At 40.1% G+C, this 21,586-nt stretch overlaps 1 protein-coding gene across 2 annotated transcripts in view; it reads right to left on the minus strand.

Annotated features, from left to right (window-relative positions):
- Window positions 1–21,586, minus strand: part of FAM189A1 (family with sequence similarity 189 member A1) — a 431,966-nt gene that overhangs the window by 109,032 nt on the left and 301,348 nt on the right. For both annotated transcript variants that reach the window (XM_019533445.1, XM_019533446.1), the window contains one exon: window positions 6,547–6,678. In XM_019533445.1, coding sequence (XP_019388990.1) covers window positions 6,547–6,678 — 132 coding nt within the window. The remainder of the gene's footprint in view (window positions 1–6,546; window positions 6,679–21,586) is intronic.

The raw sequence follows: 21,586 nt of genomic DNA on the forward strand, positions 1-21,586 counted from the left end.
ACTTCCTGCCCTTTGGGCAGGGGGCTGGACTCGATGATCTCCCGAGGTCCCTTCCAGCCCTAATGTCTATGAAATCTATGAAAATCTATTAATAACTATTGAACAGAACATTTGGAGATGTTTCCTCTGGCATCTCTAACCCAGTAAGTAAATGCCAGGGAGAGTACTGAGTAGGGGACAGATTACTTGAGATATGTGGTTCAGTGCTCTCCCGCTGCAGTATCCACTTCTGCCCCTGTCAGAGACAGGGCACTGGGGTAGATGGGCCATTGGTCTGACTCAGTATGGCACTTATGTTCATTGTTTCAAGTTAGGTGCTCCCTCCCAAACAAGAGGCAGAATTAAGCACTGAATGTATACAACAGCTTGGAGAAAGCCAGAGCAATTACTAACTAATCATAATTATAGAAGTTGAGTGTTATTGCTGCCTGTTGTTTACCTGATTAGCTGTGATTTTTTTCATGTGTCTAGTGAGACAGCTTTCTCTAATATGATAATCAGAGAATATTTTTCTCTCAAAGCAAACACATCAATTTCACACTGAAAGAGTTTTTAAACAAACTTTCTAGAGAGTATTTTGTCATAATGTTTAACATTTAATAAAATGGCACCATCAGAATTATGTGAGCAGAACATCCTAAGTCATGAAATCGAGCCCCTGCAAGCACAGACAACTACAGCATATGGATCCCTATACAAGAGCAGCGAGGCTGCTCCAAAACACTAATTATAGCATGTTGGAGCACACTTGATTAATCAAGTCTGCTGGAGTGTGGCAATTATTGCGCTCCAGCAGACTCCAGTGTCTCACATATCAGTACCTCCACACTGAGAAATGGTGGGGGGGGCACTTTAACTAAAGCTCATCCGACAGTTTAATTAAAGTGACCCCCACCACCATTTTTCAGTGTGGGAACACTGATACACGAGATGCTCCAGGCACTTAAATTAGTGCCCCTGCCCACCTCACAATCTCTTTTATAAACCTGTTTTATATTCTGAGTAGTTAGGTTTCACATTTCTACAACTCCTCTTACTATGCTGCTCTAGAATCTCACTGCTCTGATGGTTAGAAACCTTCCCCTAACGTCCAGGCTAATTTATTCATGGCCAGTTTATACCTATTTGTTAGTGCCAACACTGTCACTGTTTACATGGTTTTTTTCCCCCAGGATGTTTAGCCCCCCTGGTATTTATGAAGATCATTCTTAATAACCTCAGACTTCATCTCACTCAACTAAAGCAGCCAAGCTTTTTTAGCATCCTCTTGTATGACAGGTTCTTCATTCCCCTGTTCATCCCAGTAGATTTAGCAGACCATCTGTTCTAGTTAGAATGATCTTTCTTGAACATGGGAGACCAGAACTGTGAACCATATTCTAGAGAAGTTCTCACTATACCTTGTATATTGGTATTAAGGATTCCTTCTGTGGAAATCTGATTCTAGGATGTCTTTTTGCATTATAATCATGGCTGTTAGCCATTCTATGATAAACTAATAAACCCCAAGACTTTTTCTTCCTTCATTGTTTCCAAATGCTGAGCTCCCACTTCATAGCAGAAATTATTCTTATTAGTCTCTAATTGTGTGACCTACTATTTTATGCTACTGAATGTCATCTCATTTCTATTTGCAGTCTTCAAGGCCATCTGGTTTTTCCTTTATGATAATCCAATCCTCCTTATTACTGGTGATGCCTCCCAAGTGTGTGTCATCAGCTATTTTTATTGACGCTCTCCTACTTTATGTATTGAGATTATTAATAAAGATATTTAATTATGTTGGTCTGAAGACTAATCCTGGAGGAGACATCCACTAGTAAACTGCCAGTCTGCCTCCCCTTTCAATGCTAACAGCTGTCAATGTACCTTTAGACACTTCCTTACAATTCTTATAATAATCCCCATCTTTTCCACATTCATTCCCCTACATAGCACTGTATCAGCTGGTTTGCTGAAGTCTAGATAGGTAAGTCCTACTCATTTTCCTCTGCTTTGAAAAATGAGTAATCACAGAAAACATCATGTTAGATTGCCATGATCTACCCTTTTTAGATTGATATGGTACTTTGTTTCATCTGACATTTATCTCCATGTCTGTTTTATTCTTTCCTTGAAAATGTACTCTAAATCCTGACCTAATATCAAGGGCATTGATGGCCCTGTAGTTGCTTGAATCACATTTTTCCCTTCTTAAAGCTATATATGTTTCATATTTGATATTCTCCAATCACAGTATCATTCCAGTTTGAGAGATTTATTAAAAACTTGCTACCGAAGCTGTAATGTTATGTGCCAGTTTTGCAATGGAGATTATCAAATGCATTAAGCTCTTTGAGTTTTGTTTCCAGCTTGAATATAGTCACTTTAATTTTGGTTTCTACATCTTCAGTCCTTTTAGTCATCCTGCCTATCCATATGATCTTTCTTGTCAAAAACTGAAGGTACAGCATTATTTTATTTCTGAGCCATACCTAGACTATTTTTCTACCGCCATCTTTACTGCCCAACATTCCTACTTCTTCACTCCTTGTTTTCTTTTTATTTATATGCCTGAAGCTCTTTTCATTTCAACAAGATGTTACTCAGCTTGGACTTTGGCACATTTCCCTTATTCCCAAGTTTCTTGGTCTTTCAGACAGAGGCCTGGCTTAGGATATATGTTCCAGACAGTTTTTGTAGGAGAAAATAAGAATTACCATTTACTGGGTCAGACCATAGGTCCATCTTGCCCAACATCCTGTGTCTCACAGTGACAGAGAGTAGATACTGACACGTAGCATGAACTGGGTATGACCAGAGTTTTCTTCTGCTGTTCCTTTTTCACATGCAGCCTCCATAATTTAAGGTACAGGAAGTTCCAATTCAGAGGCTATATACCTAACCCCCATGCTCAATGGCTACAGATGCCCCCATCTCCAAGAATCTGTCCAATCCCTTTTTGAATTTGGCTAACCTGCCAGCTTCCACAACATCTGGTGACAATGAATTTCACACCTTCATTATATGCTATGTGAAAAAGAACTTCTTTTTATTAGTTTTAAACTTACGACCTACTAGTTTAATTTGTGACCCTTAGTTCTTGTATTCTGAGAGATAGTAAATGATAACTATTTACTTTCTCCTTGCCGTATAGTATTTTGTAAACCCTTATGTCCCTCCTCAAGCCCTCTAGTAGAGAGCAAGGGTGTGGCAACACCCCAGCCAGGGGCAGTAGAGTGAGGTGTGGAAGGGGGTTTTAATGTCCCTTCCTTCCCTCTCCCACAAGCACAGGACCCCAGCTGGGGCCTGCCTGGCAGGGGCACAGCAGCTCCTCCTAGGCTTCCTGCCCCATTTCCGTGTTCCACTAGCATACCTTTCAAGCAGGGGCATGGCCAGATGCCAGCCTCAGATTGGCAGCTTGAGGTGAAGTGGGGAGAGGAAGAGGGGCTTAATTCCCACTCTCCCCCCTCTCCCACTGGCATGGGACACCAGCCTGGGTCTGCCTGGTTGCAAGTGTGGTGGGGGGAAGCCTGGGAGGGGCTGCTGGGTCCCTACCAGGCAGACCCCAGCTGGGGTCCTGTGCCAGTGGGAGAGGGGTGGGAGGACGGATTAACTATCTTCCTCACTTGACTGGGGTGGTGTGTGTGTGTGGGGGGGAGAGCTTGGCAGTCCCTCCATGCAGACCCGGACTGGGGTCCTGTGGGCCATGGAGGGGGTTTAAACCCCTCTCCCTCCCCTCCACCTGAACCTGCTGGCCCATGCCCCTGCTCCCATCACTCTAGTGGGGGAGAAAAAAAGTCAGGCAGGGGCTGCTCCTCCCACACCAGGCAGACTGGGCTGTGTCCCTAGCTGGGTTTCCTACCTCCAACTCATTCTCTGCCAGCCCTCATTGCTGAGGCTAGAGAGCAGAGAGGAGGGGCCAATCCTGCTCTGCTAGAGCAGATGGCACAGCCCAGCTCAGGGCTGCAAAATATCCTAGGAAGCTGGGGGACTGTTATTTATCTTGAACCAGGAAGGGTTCTGGGACCAAAGTTCCATAAACCAGTTTGATCTAAATCAGTTAAGTCTGATACTACATTTAACCAGGTTTATCTTAAACCAGTTTCAGCCATTTGGAAACTGTTTTATGTGCACTTACTTCTGTTGTTACAGGTTTAAACCAGTTTCTGATCACTTAAACCAGTTTATGTGTAACTTCTGTTCCTATCCAAAGTATGGACACACAGATTTGTAAAGGGGCAGGATGATACTTTCAGTTTTGTTTACAATTCCCTTCTTAATAATCCCTAAAATTTTGTTTGCTGATGTTTTTAGTGAATTGTCCACAATGACTCCCAGAACTCTTCCCTATCTGGTAACAGCTAATGTAGAGTCCATCATAGTATAGGTGTAGTTTAGGTTATTTTTGCTGAAGTACATCAGTTTACACTTACCTACATTCAGTTTAATTTGCCATTAGTTGCCCAATTCCTCAATAGTGCCAGATCTATCTGTAGTTCCTTGCAGGGTGCTTTCATCTTTACCACTTGGAATCTTTGGATTACGTGTGTCTATGCACGATCACCAACTACATCACCATAGTGACACGCTCCCTGGGTATAGCTTAAGCATAAAGCACGGTGCTATAGCAACGTTGCCATACAGTGATGTGTAGACACACCCTTAGTTTACCAATACTTAATTTGCCCTTTTGGAGCCAGGATCCTTAGTTACAGACCTACTGTTGTTTATCCTTTCCTTAATATTACAGGGAATCACCTTTGATCCCTCAATCCAAGGTTACTGTCTGTGACCAGTTCTTCTATAATGACCTCTCAGTACTTACCAAAACTAAATTTAAAAGTCATAGTCTCTTACTGGTTCATTAACTGTTTGGTATTAATAACACTCTCGATCACATCCACAAGTAAATGCACTCTACTGTTATTAGAAGCATTAGTCCTCTAATCTGTACCTTGAAAGTTAAGTCTCCCATAATGACACGATTCACAGTAATGTTCAGTGGCAACATGTAGGGGGGTGCACAGGGATGCACCCCCTGACCAGCAGCACTCACCACTTAGGTGACAGTTGCGGGGGCAAACATGCCTCCCCTGCAAGCACCGGCTGGTGCTTGCTCCCAGAAGTGACCGCAGTCACTCCTGGAAGTGGTCATAGCGATCAGCTGTCCTGGGATCACCTGCGGGGCAGCAGGAATGGTTGCAGGTGGGGTACATGCCCCCCCTGACTGAGGCAGCACTAGCTGCCCATGGTAATATGGTTCTAACATTAGAGATCTCTGTCCATATCCAGATCCAGACTCCAAGATGTATTTCAACAGAATTACTTTTACATGTTGCCTAAAATTGATTTGGGGCATGTCTCTATTGTGGTAGCAGCAAGTCTTGGCTGGCACGTTACCAAGTATGACCCATGCACTCTCGCATGTTCTTCAAACACAAAAATATCTCACCATAACTGCTCCTGGGCACCTCTCTACAGCTTCTTACTAAGGTTTGGCCTCCAACGTTCTTGAGAGCAGCCAGTGGAGAGGACCCTGGAGTGGCCTCATCAGCATACTTCCAGATTGGGAACATTCATGTGAGGGTGCAAGCAGGATGAATTTAGGAAGAGCCCAACCAAGCATACGAACGTCATTATGTAGACACGTCCTTTAACATGTATTAGGTTTACTTATTTCTTGGGAGCCTAATATATCATTGGTGCAGAAATAAAAATAAAGGTGATAGGCTGGCATTGTCTTTTCTGAATAGAGTGTTAGACAATCTCCGTGGGGAAAAGTGCTTTCTTTTTTTTTCCCCTCAAAAAAGGACAGTTGGACTGCCTATACACGTGCTCCTTGGCATTCTGATTAGAATGCTCCAGAGTCACTGCAGCATCATGTGGATTAAATCTCTGTGTATTTTAAAAGGGCCACGGTGCAGTTTGTCAAACCTCATTTGATGAGATTTAGATAAAGCATCCCATGGCAATTTTTAAATGCATGGCAGTTCAATACATGCAACCCCAAAACGTTTTAATTAGAGTGCATCTCCAGGACATGTGCCAATTAAAATGCCTCCCACCCTGCCGTATGTGTATGGGCGGCCTTTAGGCCCATGACTTTGTCTAACATCTTCCAATTATAGAGATGGTCTAAATAAAGATCATTACCAAAAGGGGAAAAAAACAAACCTCAAAAACCCTTGCTTCTCACATATTTCCTGGACCATCACAGCTACAACAACCCCCTCTTTTCTGAGTAGCACATACCATTCAAGTCATGACTGCTCTTCCAATTATAAGTTTAAGCTTACAGGAGTACTCTGGTATACAGTTCTGTCATTTAACAGGATGACTGTGCTCTATAAAGATAAGCACCAATCTTGTAAATATGTAATTTTACTGTATCTGTAGTAATTTGTGATTTATTGTATCAGGTACTCTTTTATGCTATGTCTCTTTGTCATGAGCTAGTAAGCAGCAGACAGTGCACAAATGCCATCCCATTTTGGCACATCCTGCTATCAAAATGCACTTGCTGTATTAAATGGCAATAAATTAACAACCCTTCTCACATCGCACCTTTAGAGTCAGCCTTACAACATTGCACTCCTGCAGTGGGTTCAGTTTCAGCGTTTCTCCAAGGTTGCTGCAGCCTGATGTTTGATGCTGCATTTCACAGCAAACGCAGACACCATCACTGTCAAATTTAATCTGAAAAAAAAAACAAACAGAGGGAAAAGACTTAGTGTTCCAAGCCGTACTTGTTAACATTCCTATTTATATTTACCTCCAACATGAGAAAGTACTATCAGTGTGAGACAGGGATGTCCTGATGCACACTCATCATATAAATCTTTGCTACAGCCTTAAGTAAAATGACTTCTATTGACTAGTAGGGGCCATAAAAATGAAACTAGGAACAGTAGATACTGTTGAAAAGTAAGAATGAGTTGGGTTTATTTTCAATGCCTTCTGTGAACTATTTAGAAGGCCACTGTTAGAAGGCAAAAACTGGGAGTTACTGCACCATACAGAATAGATTAAACCAAGACAAATTAAGGCAGGGTAGAGCTGTACCTTATAAACTAATTGAATCAGAAATGCATGAGGTTTCATGGGCCACAGCTCATTTCGTCAGCTGCTATGAAAGGACATGGAGGCTGTGTTCAGATGAGCGCAGCCATGAGGTATGTGGTGCCGCAGACATGTCTGTGGCAGCACATACCGCACATTCATTTGTTTTCCATGCTGCTGGATATCCAGGGGTCAAAAAACCCAACAACACCCCTGGGGGTGGGGGGGGTGCAGAGTGGCACAGGCAGCAGCAGCATGCACAGCCCAAAGCTGGAGCTTGGTCAGCAGGAGCTGTGCTCTGCTGCCAGCCAGGCTCTGTGCAGCAAGATCACCACTTCTGCAACCCTAGGAGACCCCAAGGACCTCAAGTAACGCTGCTGGGGCCAAGCCTCCCTTACCCCACCTGGAGTAACCTGCTACACACCAGAGCAGGCATGACACAGGTACAAATAGTGGTGATGTAAGGTGCACCACTGCTAGTTGTCCCCAGGGAACCAAAGGTCCCTGCACATCTGGACTTGGCCGGAGAAAGCAAGCAATCAAATAGAGGGAGTGATTTAAATACAACCGACAGGAAAGGAGGGGGGAGGGAAGGGGATACAATTCACATTTTTCAATTCATGTACGTGATCAATTGAAGGGTCATAAAAAACACATTTAAAAAGCAAGTTGAGGAGAACAGAAATGGACAACTATACATTTGAGAGGAGAAAGTGGAAAGAATGTAGCATGAGGGGAAGGTGAAAGATCTATATTTCATACAAATAAAAAGGGGTACACCAGCCCCCTTTCCCACTTACGTTTGCTCTGAGAAAGTTTTGTTTTTTCTTGTTACAAATTCCGTATGTTTTAAAATTTTATCTTTATTAAGAACAGCAAATATTTAACAACCTTATGTTTGAATTTTCACAGAGTTCTTATTTTAGTCTTTATTTTGTTTCATTTTTTCTTGAGGCTTTAAAAGACACTAGATATTTCCAGTTGTTTTCTTCTTTCAAGACTGATTAAGTCATGCTTTGCTTAATGCATACATGTTGTAGTTTGATTTAAAGTATTTCAATTTTTATTTACTTCCTTTACATTCTGATTTATACTCCCCTTCCAATGACAGTTTTAGTCATATAGGAAGCACAGAATTGGATTCATTAACCTCATTTTGGTTTTTTGATTTTTTTAAAAGGTCTTTTTCTACTCCTATCCTACAATAATGTAAACCTGACATTTAACTATACAGTTTTCATCAGTTTATTAATATGAACCTATAGCCACTTCCATTTTTCTCCACTACTCATTTATATGCTTTCCCTGTTCCAAATGTTAAACTATTTTGTGCAGGTAAGTGTATGATTTAAAGGACTGATAATGGGATACAGTGCTTTCCCTTTAGGCTACTGGCTCCAATCCAACGCTGGTCAGTGTTAAGTAAAAGTGATTATCATCAAATGACAGTTTAATGGTCTATATGAAATGAGCTTAGTGGTCTCAGTTCCCAGACTCTCAGACTGAAGAAACCAGTACCAAAACTGGCACTAATTAGAAACTTGACTGGGATTTTGAGCTGAAGGGTCAAGGATTTAATGGGCCATGTAGAAACACTGAATTAATCTTATATTCACATCAAGGTAGAGGCACAGTGGCTGAGTCATAAAGAAGAAAGTGTACAGTTACCATCTGTGCTATGTTTGTTCTGCCACTATAGAGACAGCAGTTGTCTTTACACCTATCTGGTTCAGCACCTTAATGAGTACAGCATGCAACTTAAATTGCATATATGTAACATATTACCCAACTACTTCAGCTGCCTTGGCTAATGGCTAAACAAACTAAGATGGACTCTGGCAGTTTCAGGAAATGGAAGAGCTGTGTCTGAAATCAACCTTATACAAAGCAATATTTCAGTGGATTTCTTTGTTCGTAATTAACTTGTTTTTCCATATTAATAAAAGGCTGACATCACTCCTATTCCTATCTAAATGTTTTTAAACATATATTTTATATTAAAAGACAGATTGTGATTTCTAATTAGACTAATCTGGCACCTCTGTTTCAATGTTGCTTAACAAAGAAACAGTTGGGAGAGCAAGAGAAATAAGAGCTATTTTAAAAAAAAACCTTACAAGAGGAGAGGCTGATAAGTTAATATAATGTCATATATCATAATAAAGTCATGCTCCAGGCACCTCTAATATCTGAATGGCTTTGAACTCCTGAACTACTAGAATGCTCTCTACCTAGTGTAATTAGTCAAAATGCTTTTTAAAAGCAGAGCACAGTAATTAGACCATTTTCTATCCATTTATGAATAAAAGCACATGTAGTTGTTTATTACCTCCTCTGTAGCATGGTCATGCCCTGAGCAATACAAACTGTAAATGAAACTAAAACAGTGAACATCCTTTATATTGCCCCCTTCATTTTCATCATACTTTGCCTATTTTATAAAATCAACCTAGAACGTTACTCACAAAACAATTTATGTAACAATTTAAGACAGCCTTTCAACTCCTGTCTCTAATTTTTTTTTTAGAAAAGTGGAAGATCTGATCTGTACATGTACTACATGATCAGACAATCTTAAGGTCTTCAAACCCCTGAAAAATAGAAAACGTTAAATCTCTGGAGAGAGATCTTGCCTCTGAACTCCTCTGGGAATGTTGGAAAAGGTGCCAGCTGTTAGATAAATACTACAAAGCAGGTTTGAAATCCACACTTTGAATTCAGAGCTGTGTCAAATCCAGCAGTCAGAAAGCTATAGTACACCTGCTAGACCAGCACAGACCATACAGAGAAATCAATATAGTCCTTCAACTGGTAAAAAGTTTTTATAACAAGGAAAATGCATTTTAGACAAAGCTGTCTACACCAAGACCATTTATGCTCCTATTCATGCTGCTTACGTTGAATGAAAGTTAGTCACCCCCACATGATAGGAGCTATTTGACATGTCTAATGTGAAATAGGGATCTTCAGTATGCTTTTATCTCATGTAATAAATGGGTACTACACATAAACAAAGGCTGAAAGCAAAAAATAACCTCCTAACAAAAGTTTCACCTGTGACAGAGTCTTTCCTCACTCTAAAATGTTCCTCATAATTTATCTTTACTGTACAGCACCTGACTCTGTAATTTGCTAAAATGATTTTTTATTAAAAAGAACTGTTTATATGAGAGTTATCAAGAACACAGTGAGACAGAAAGTAGGGCACGGTGACACCTTAGGGCTCCTACACATGTACATCAAGGCTACTCTGATGCGCTGTAAACACAGTGCATAAGAGCAGACTTGATTAATCAAGTCTGCTGGAATGTGGGAATAATTACCGCACTACAGCAGACTCCAGCATCATGTGCATCAGCATCCCTATGCTAAAAAATGGCAGCAGGGCGCTTTAACTAAAGCTTGTTCAGCGAGCTCCCCTGCCACCATTTTTCAGCATGGAGATGCTGATGCACATGATGCTCTAGATGCTTTAGTTAGAGCTGCTCTGGGTGCTTTAGAGAGGCCCCGCCTACCACCCAGAGCTCATGTATAAACACCTTTAGAGACTAGTTCAAAAAGGTATAAGCCTTCACAGGCAACAACTTATTTAATCAGATACCCTATCTACTACTTGATTTCAGACAGACATGGCTAACTACCTCTGGATTAAAATGGTGCTGACTTTAGAATTACAGCTGCCATTGTACGGCCAAAAAAATTATACCTTTTCAACAAGTACAGGGAATTACTTGTTTTGTTCATGCAAAAAATGCACATGAAGAATACAGTACAGACATATTTTTGAAGATCCTCTGAAAAACCTGCTTGTTAGGCTTTACCTTATAGTAAAATATATTTGTAAAATGACCTGAAAGACAAAACTCTATTGATAAGTTATTTTAGATTGTAGATTGTATATATTTTAGATTTTATGCTGATATACTTTATACTGCCATAGCATCCAAGAACCTTTCATGTAAAAGCAATAGGAACGGACAAGTCCAGATTGGATTCATTGCATCCGCTCATGGTATCTTTCCCTTTCCGAAGGCACAACTCTTCTTGGGGTAGGATGTAGGTTTTCAGGTGAAGAAGCTATTATTTTTATGGCACCAGGGCCTTTACAAAGAGGAAAATTCTGCAGTTTTTCCTATGGATGGTAAGATTCCAAATCTGTCTAATTTCTTCTGGAAGTTTGTTCCATACCTGGATAACTCTTAGGTAAGAATGCCTTGTTTCCATTGCTTGGGCAGCCTCATGCATTTTGTGATCTGCTTTTTCATTTTCCATTTTAGTTTATACTAAAGATAGCCCATTTTTCCCCATGCCTGATGCACCATTTTTTAAAACTATTTTGAGAATATTACAGATCAAAACAACTGCACAGCCTTTACTCACATTGGTGAACATTACTGACATGAGTAATTCCAGCGAAGTTTATAGGACAAAGGACACAGTAGCATGAGTACTGGATACACAGGTGGCCCTTATCCAAAAATATAACTTGCACTTCAAGTTATCTTTGAAAATGTATAGTACACATTAGAAAGACTTTAGCTGCAGTTACACTTCCTTAAATACACTGCAAGAAAATACATTGGATGGGAGCTACTGGGCAGAAGTGATCAAGACCACTTGCATAAGCAAATAATGAAAAGAATCCTCTGAGAAGAAAGAGCATGAGGAACTTCAGCATATTTAACATGTATTTAAATATGTTATGAATGTTGAATTTTTTTCACGTGTCCAGGTTTGCCCAAATCTTGTCCAGCTATGGCAAGAGCCTTAAAGAAAAAGGATGCTGCTCTAGCTTTAACACCTCAGGACCAAATGGGCAGCTCAGGGAAAGATAACTGTTCCACATTCCACTGATTTTCCTCTAGCATAGATCTTAATAATATCTCAGTGTAGATGTCCTCTTAAATCAATAATACAAGGGTTGAAAATGGGTCAAAATCCCTCAGCTTGTAAGTTTAACATCCCAATTATGATTTATGAGATTTGCCCACAAAATAAAACACTCTGTTCCATATAGAACTGCTAGATGTGGATTCCCATAGAACTTACCCACTGTGTTGGCAGTTGCCAATATTTGGAAAGGATATTTAGAGATCATAAATTACTCCAGGCCAAAATTTTTGTAAAATGTTGACAAATCAACAGATAAACACCGTGTGAGCTTTGTTGCTGACCATATATAGTAGGGAAACTATATACATAGAATTGTCCTGGGAGTGGAAAAGAGAAAGGAGTCCAGCAAGAAAGTATAGTGGAAGAGAACTATCAAGACTAGAAAAAAAGAATGGAGAGGGAAAAAATGCTTTTGCTTGAAATTGCTAACTGAGTTTAGTTTATCTGGTATTTCATACCATTAATTTCTACGATTCTGATCTTTCAATGGGCTGAAAACTAAATCTGAACTCTTCAGTTTCATGAACTTGAAGGTCCATGAGTTCTAGTGGTTAGGATGACAGACTGGGAGTAAAATCAACTCTGTCCTAACACTGGCTGTGCTAGTCACCTGCCATGCAAAGTTGTGCAAGGACTGTGAATTGTACATTTACTTTCCTTTCCCCATTCTATCTAAGAGCTTTTCAGGACAAAGATAGTATCTCATTAAGCATTTGAACAACATCTACCATAAGGTTCCTGGCTCATTTGGGGCTCCCAGGCATAACTAGAGTACAAATAATACACATCTTCTCTATAACAGAGATGGACAACAGACAGAATTCCAGATCTTGAATGATTAAGTTTGCTTAAGGACCTTAAGCAGTTGGCTTTAAAAAATACAAACTGCAGTAGCTAATTAAACACAAAGAATCAAAATGTGCGCTAAGAGATAAAGCAATAACAACAATATTATTCTGTACAGAATGTAGAAATGGTAGAAAATGAATTACTGTATTTACTTGACTACAAGATGACTCTGAATATAAGACTCAACCCAATAATCAGATCCTATATATGGAAAACATATATATTTGTTATTATATTCCAGGTATAGAATTGAATTATTGAAGGTCTGCCTTGAATATGTCCCCCTCCCAGTCCTAAAGAAGGAAAAACAATTGGGGGGGGGGTCAAATAGCTCCCCCTCCCCATAATTTCTTCTCCCTGCAGTCCCTTCCACCACTCCTTACTGCCAGACCCTACTCTCCCATAGCACATGGAAGTAAAGGGCAAATTTGAAAATACTGATCTTGCAATTAAACATACCTCCAGTAATTGATGCATTTTACCTTTTTTGAAACTGCTACAAATAGTGGCACAGGTATTCCAAAAACACATGTTTAAGCAGCGCATTTGTACCTACTTATATATAGTACAAACTGGGCACATCTCCAGAAGATACTTATTGCGTGGTAGCCTATATACTAATACTACACAGTAGCATGCTTGTCAAAACTGTGCTAATAAGCTACTGCACAGTAACAGTCATGGAAAAACTGTGCATCAGCACTATTGCAAAGAAACTGTCATTAATGCATATTTAGTTAGTACTTCATTATGCAAGTAGTAAACTAATAGCACCGTAACTACTAGACATTAATGAATGTGCAACATGCCCACTTCTTATATATTTAGTGTTCCAGACCAAATTAGCCAAATCAGTTCCAAATTATGTCGACTGAGCAGAACTCAATCATTCCAAAAAACATATCAATTGAGCAGGCAGAATTCAATGTTTCTAGGCATCATGTATGGCACTACAGCCAGAGAGCATCCTCCATTTGATCTATAACCCCAGCTGAATTCCTGCCCTTTGGGCATGGGGCTAGACTTGATGATCTTCTGAGGTCCCTTCTAGCTCTAATGTCTATGAAATCCCAGACCTATCACCCTGGGACTTCAGATACTCCCAAATCCATTGGCAGGCATTCTACATGCAGGACCAAGCCCAGAGGTCTTGGAGTTCGGATGCCTCCAGATACTACAGGCAAGCATCCTCCATCCAAGACTCTTTAGTCCAGGACTACAGATACTCCCTACACTCAATCTTACATATGATATTAATCCAAAGCCAAAGGCTCATGATTTATAATACAGTTCATTGGACTGGGCCCCAGTACAGTCAACAGCATTCCAAGCCAAGGTGACCCCACAGCTCCGCACTGCTCAGTGTGTTTGTGTACTCCAGATACCCCAACAATGGATCCATTCATGACTCATAGACCACCACTCATGACTGGAACTGAGTGTTTTTGTCACAAATCCTGGGATCTTCTAGAAATTTATATGCAGATGAGGTACAGGGCAACCTGGCCCGGCTCCATCACATGGAGGGTGGAGCTACACTAATCATATGCAACAGGCTGAGAGAGGGGCTAACAGAGGGATTCTGGATGAACTGTTTGGGGCCCAATTTGGTGAGTTTTGCCAGATATTTAGGGCTGGTGAAGAAACAGAATGATTTGAAATGGGAAAGAAAGGAGTAGCTCAGCTGTAGGAGTGAAAAGGAAGATGGTGCATATGCAATGCAGCGGCTCACCATATCTTTGATGCAGCCAATTCCACCTGGAAAAGAGACACTTGGCACAGGCTATTCAAAAACCCCTGGGAGGGGAGTGGACAGGGAGAATGAAGAGAACAGTGACACAAATCGTCACAGGCAACTCCATCCTGAGGTACAGAGGGTCCCATCTGTTGCCAGCAGGGACCGGATCAGCCCCCCCCCACTGGCCCCGCTTAGGTCCCAGGGGAGGTGCACCTAGGCCAAGGGTCAGGGAGGATCTAGTCAGGGAACTTCTGGAGGGACTGGACATATTTAAATCAGCTGGTCTGGATGATCTCCACCCCAGAGTGCTGAGGGAAATAGCAGAGGTTATTGCAGGACCCCTGGCACGGCTTTATGAGCACTCATGGTGCTCTGGTGTGGTGCCAGAGGACTGGAAGAGGGCCATTGTGGTTCCCATCTTCAAAATAGGGAGGAAGGAGGACCGGGGGAACTACAGGCCAGTTAGTCTTACCTTGATCCTGGGTAAGCTTTTTGCGAGAATTATCATAGCATCTGCCCACTGCTGCTTGGCTCTTCCCCTCTGCTCCCATGGCTTGGACTCCCCAGGTCTCCTGCCGGCATCTCCCCTATGATGCCCAGCTCTCTCCCTCCCAGCCTCCCAGCCGAGTCTTCAGTTGCCTTTTGAGCAGCTCATGCTTCTCTCCAGCTATGCCCCTCATCCCCCCCAGTTTGGAGGATCAGGCAGCACCGAAAATGCCGCGCCTGTTCTCCTTGTTCTGGTGTCTCTACCCAGCTCCTTGCTGCACCTGCAGTGAGTATCAGAGTGTGTCGGGGGGGGGGGCTCTCTCCTCCCCTCTCACACTGGTGAATAATTTTAATCAAAAAGGGGGAACATTTTTTTAAATGTCAAAGTGTTTTGCCCTTTTCATTTTTAAATGCCTTCATTTTAAAAAATGCAAACATTTTAAAATGGGTTTCAAATGGCTTTATAAAGACCAAAATCAAATTAAAATGTTTAATTCAACTGAAAAATGTTTGATATTTTGGTCTGAACTGACCTGAAATTATTTCTTTTTTTTTTTTAATTGTTCCTGTTTAGCCAACAATGCAGAAAAACCGAATTACTTGCATGGCTTTATAGCTGGCTACCTCTAGAGACGCCCTAAATGGTAGTGAGGCAAGAAGCTCAGTTTTTGTATGCAGCAATTTATGCTAGTTTTCCTTCATTATCATTTTCTTGAAAGAAGAGGAGAATCTTATGGAAGTCAAACATTTTCAACATGTTGTGAAACCAAACCACAAAGAAACCTGAGTGAGGAGGCTAGTACCTAAAAAAAGCAGTAGGCTACTGAAATAGTACTTTTCATCTTTCTGAAACCCTCCCATGGCACTGATGCTATGAATATGGTTTCCCCAAATTTTTGCTTTGAATTTGACCCAAAAAACTCAGAACTGAGCTAGACATGACTGCACTTTGAACTAAACTATATAAAGAAAATTCAGACAGCTTTCAAAATAAAATCATAAAGTGGCACAAAGTTACTTGAAAAGAACAGACAAGTTTAAGTTTGGAACCAAGCTTGGTAAATGGCATGCTTTAATAAGATCATGGACTCTTATTTGGCATTGCTCTAAGTGTATTAAGAACTCTATCACCAGTAGTGGATCAATGACCAAAGGACAGAAATCCTCATGCCAAGATCTTCAACATGGTGCCACTGTGTCCTTTCAGTTACTGCGCCATCATATTTAAATTAATATGAAAGATTACCATTGCAAAAGAGAACACTAAATAGATCTCCTCTAAAATATTAGTTAAGGTTCTTTAATGTTGTTATTCTTTGAGGCCAACATGACATCTAAATACACTATGTGCAGATTTTGTCTTTTATTAACAAATACATAAATCAAATAAAATGAAGTCATAATGAACAGATGCCATTAAAACTCACACTCAAACTAAATGAGAGCTGTGAAATATTTCATTTTCCCTAAGATAATATTAAATAAAGGTGTTAATAAAAGGTAACAATATGAATGTGTTAAAATGAGAAGATTATTCATTACCAAGGCAATGATATTCTGGAAATTTAAAGTAAATTTTTTTGCTCTAAGAAATTATCAAATAAAAGGGAGAGAGATATGAACATGCAGATGAATAATAGCTAAAATATGCATCGTTTTATAGTATAAAAGAGAATATAATTAGAAGATTAAACAGGCTAAAGCAAACTAGAACCCATTTGCAACTAAAGCTGACAGAACTTTTCCCCTATTGAATCTCATAGAACAGGAGTGGACACAAAGCAAAGACATACCAATAGGAATAGCCTTAGCCAGTAAAATATTTATGTAGAGAAAGCTCAAAACTAACACTAGTTCCTTCTGAATTTCTTGGTTACAGTGGCATCCCAATTTATAAACAAACATATTGTTCTTGGTGATATACAAATTTTCAAATATAGGTGCAGGCTATAAGGCAGGTCAAGAGCAGTTAAGAGTTAAAACCTGCAAGTCTGAAGTTGTGTGGAAAGCACCAGAGTGCATCAGAATATTTGGAATTTATTCAAGAAGGCAAAACCAGTACAAACTGGTATAATAGATAAAGCAAACATGTAGGACTGTACAACCAAAGGTGATGCAATAAATACGAGCGGTATGTAAGAGCACTGTAATTTTAAAAGTTCATCTTAAAATTCATGAGACTGTTTGCCCTCACTCCTATTGAAAGATAGTTGTGGAAGCTCACATCTCTGGCAACAGCCCATGACACAAAGCCTTTTTCATCTTGCTAATTACACAAGTACTTATAATTTTGTCTTTAGTATCCTTGCCTCATTCAATATACAGAATGGACAGTGTAGTGTGATATGCAGCAATTCAATATTTTGTTTTATCCTCATTTTCTGTATGTAGCCTTGTTTCTTTTTCACAGTACACTGCTCAAAGCTGGCTCTGAAGACAGAATTATTAATTTTCTCCTGAGATTTTCTTTGCTGCTCATTGCTTTAGTATCTGAGTGCTTCAAACAAATTAATTTATCTTTGCAAAACACCTGTGCGGTAAGGAGTTGCATTATTCCATGTGTAAAACAGGGAGATGAGGCACAGAGAGTAAGCCTGGTCTCTTGAAAAGCTCTTGGTACAGTCTCCCACAACGTTCTCACAACCAAACTATGGATGAATGGATTGGATGAATGGATTGTCAGGTGGATAGAAAACTGGCAGGGCTGTCAGTCTTAACTGGTAGTAGTCAATGACTTGTGTCAGGCTGGCAGCTGATATCAAGTGGAGTGCCCCTGGGGTCAGTCCTGGGGCTGTCTTTGTTCAATATATATTCATCAAAAATCAGGAAGATAGGATAGAGTGCACCCTCAGCAAGTTTACAGATGACACCAAGCTGGGTGGAGTAGTAGATACACTGGAGGGTAGGCCTAGGATTCAGACAGACCTTAACAAGTTGGAGGATTGGACAAAAAGAAATCTCATGAAGTTCAATAAGAACAAGTGCAGAGTCCTACATTTAGGACAGAATAATCTCACGCACCAATACAGGCTGGGGACTTGGCTAAGGAGCAGCTTTGCAGAAAAGGACCTGGGGGTTACAGTGGACAATAAGCTGACTATGAGCCAAGAGTTTGCCCTTGCTGCAAAGAAGGCTAATAAGCAGAAGGCAACAAAAATGGTTACAGGGCTGGGGAACATGACTTACGAGGGGAGGTTGAGGGAACCAGCCTTATATAATTCAGAGAAAAGAGAAGACTGCAGGGCAATTTAATAACCGCCTTCAACTGCTAGAGGGGGGTTCCAAAGAGGATGGAACTGGACTGTTCTCAGTGGTGGCTGGTGACAGAACAAGGGTCTCAAATTGCAGTAAGAGAAGTTTAGGTTAGATATTAGGAAGAACTTTTTCACTAGGAGGGTAGTAAAGCACTGAAACAAGCTAGCCAGAGACGCTGTGGAGTCTCCATCTTTGGAGGTTTTTAAGACCCACCTGGACAAAGCCTCGGCTGGGATGGTCTAGTTGGGAACAGTCCTGCTTTGACCAGGAGGTTGGACTAGATGACCTCCTGTGGCCCCTTCCAACCCGAATTTTCTATGATTCTATGACTCCCAGTCAAAAGTACCCAGTTACCTGCACTATCCAATCTGAGATGATTAATACCTGGCTCACAATGTTTGTCATGCACGTCTTTCATTGGGCTTAGCACTTGATACCTGGGGCCCCAATTTGTACAAGTCACACAGCAGAAAATGATGAACTCACAATCTTTAACCTACTATGTAAAATTTGGCATAAGTGACTTTCTTAACATCAGATACAAACTTGGTGGCCGATGCAAGGCTAGACTAATTTTTCCGGGGAAGCATTCAATTGTCTTAAACATAAGACCCTCCTTTTCCTTCTTGTAATTTCCTTCTTTGTTTACTTCATACCTTCTAGATTCTGTAACAAATGAAGCAGGACTCTTACAGGTAACTCCCTCCTGCAGTACCCAACCCAAAGTAGGGCCTAACCGATTTCCAAAGGAACTGTCAAACAACATTATCTATGGTATATTTTGATTTTAAGAAATCATCAAATTCCAATGAAAACCTGCTCTGAACAATTTTTCCAACTGTCTCAAACTCACAGGAAGCTATAAACCTATGCCTGGCTTAGCAATTTCAGCATTTGTCTAGTAAGCAATATCCCTGGGTTCTAGTCCCAACTTTTAGCTCGTTATGTGACCTTACATAAGCCAATTGTTGTCTGACCCCTAAAAAATAAAAAAAGGGTAATGTCTGCCTCACAAGAGTGCTGTGAGACAGTTAATTAAGGTGTGTAAAATCTCTGAGATCCTCACATGATAAGTACTATTTATTATTACTAGTAGCATATAAAGAAAGAAAATACATTTCTGCTTGTAAGGATATTTGTTTCTATTATATCTCAGGTCACTTAACCCAGTCTTTTACCATTGCAGCCAGTTGCTGTAATAACTACTACTAATTGTTTAAAAAAAAAACCCCAAACCCAACGGTTTAGTGTAACCTGACTGTTCTTTCTGTACGAGTTGTAAGCAACAGATAACATGAATTCCTGAGAAACAGAGATCTTGTCTCCATAAAATCATAAATTTTACAAAATAATGGAAGACACTTAAAAATATACACAATGTATTAAGTGAAGAATTAGGAATTTTTCCCCAAGAGAGCAGAAGCTGTAACAATTTCAGCATGAACTCATCCTTCATAATGTTGAATCCCTTCTGCTGTATCCTAGAAATTGACTCCTTTTCTGTAAATATTCTAGGTACTCTGGTCTTACTTACATCACACAGCTCAGCTGTGCTTTCCCTTCAAAATATGAATATACAGTACTCCATATAACCTCTTTACACACAATAAACTTTCAACTGGTGTGAACTGTCACCGTAATAAAGTTAGTGAACTATAATCCTCCCAAGTGCTGTCATGGACCAGTGACTCTGTCACCCAAAGGAGCTTAAAAAAACCTGGAGGTGAGCAACAAATCTTGGTCTCAATAATTGAACCATAAAGAAAAGAGCTAATAATATTCAAACACAACACCTAGAATTTAATATATTTTCATAGTAAGATAACTCAGTTGACTATCACAACATTTGCACTACCCTTTCCTTAACAATCACATGCTCCTGAAAATTTTAATGAACTTATGATTTAAGGATAATTTAGATAGCTAAGGGCGATAGCTTAGCCTTATCTCTAAGCACCATATGTACCTCACAATCTTCTACTTTTGTTTTAAAATTTACATGGAGTTCTCATTTATATTTGTGTACTGACCTGATATATAAATAGCCAACCTGAACAGAAATCTCAATTTCCATTCTATACATTTTAATGAAAGTGACCTTTATCTATGCTAATTTGCTGTCTAAAATGTGACAGCCTTATGGAAGGAAAAAATAGAAATGACTTGTTTTTATGAACATTTTAGTGCATATTCTGTGCTGACAAATTCACAAGCATCTCTCTTGGTCTTGAGTAATTTCTAAGTATTGTAGCTTGAGACCTTCAATGGTTTACATTTTATATGTTATAATAAACAAATCAATATTTTTCTATTTCTTAACACTGAAACTCTGGTCTGTAGCTAACAATATTAACAAAAACTTCAATTCAATTTTTTTAAGGATTCTGTCTGAAAGTCATGCTCCGAAAAGCAACATAACAGACATACAACCATAATATAAATTTAAACAAAAACAACAGAAATGAGAATATGATAATAAAATAGGGCCAACCATTATAAAAGCATGATTCCTATTCCTAGAATTAACATAATCAAGTACAAATATGCTCATAAATCAAATCATGAATCTATACAAATGCTATGCATAAGTCCACAATTAACACAGTAAAAAAAGGAATATAGTGATAAAGTTTATCAGTCATATCAACAGTAAAGGATGTTGCGGGGATATCAATCGTAAAGGGGCGGGGAGCTGTCCCTGGTCACGAGGAGAAAGAGGGCTCTGATTAAGTGGGGAGTTCACCCAACAAGGGTTTCTGTTGTTTTTGAAAGCTTACCCCTTTGTAAAAATATTCCACCTTAGGCCCAGTAACAAGAGAGACCACCAGCAAGTCCAACCATACCGGGAAAAGATAAGAAAAAGTAAGTGGGCTCCTGAAACTAGGGAGTCGACCCAATTAGATATTAAGGCAATTAGACAGGAATCGACAAATTTGATTGAACTGGACTCAGTTGATGGACTGGAGGTTGACCTAATGGAGGAAAAGGAGGATGCTAACACTCTTATTTGGATGAGGAATTCTCTCTCCTGGCTTCCTTTGAATGGTTACTACTTGAAGAAAAAAAAGATAACACCCTGGCTTGCTTGAGAGCTCTTCAGGAGGATCTCATTAAAATTAACCGGAAAGGCCAGAATGATCCCCAGACCAGCAAACTGAAATCAAGATTCATAAATTTCATAGATTCACAGACATTAGGGCTGGAAGGGACCTCAGAAGATCATTGAGTCCAGCTCCCTGCCCAAAAGGCAGGAAGTCAGCTGGGGTCATAGGATCCCAGCAAGATAAGCATCCAATTTGCTCTTGAAGGTGTTCAGCGTAGGTG

This window comes from Crocodylus porosus, unplaced genomic scaffold (genome assembly GCF_001723895.1).
Source record: "Crocodylus porosus isolate Cpor-Errol unplaced genomic scaffold, CroPor_comp1, whole genome shotgun sequence".
Classification (NCBI taxonomy): Eukaryota; Metazoa; Chordata; order Crocodylia; family Crocodylidae; genus Crocodylus; species Crocodylus porosus.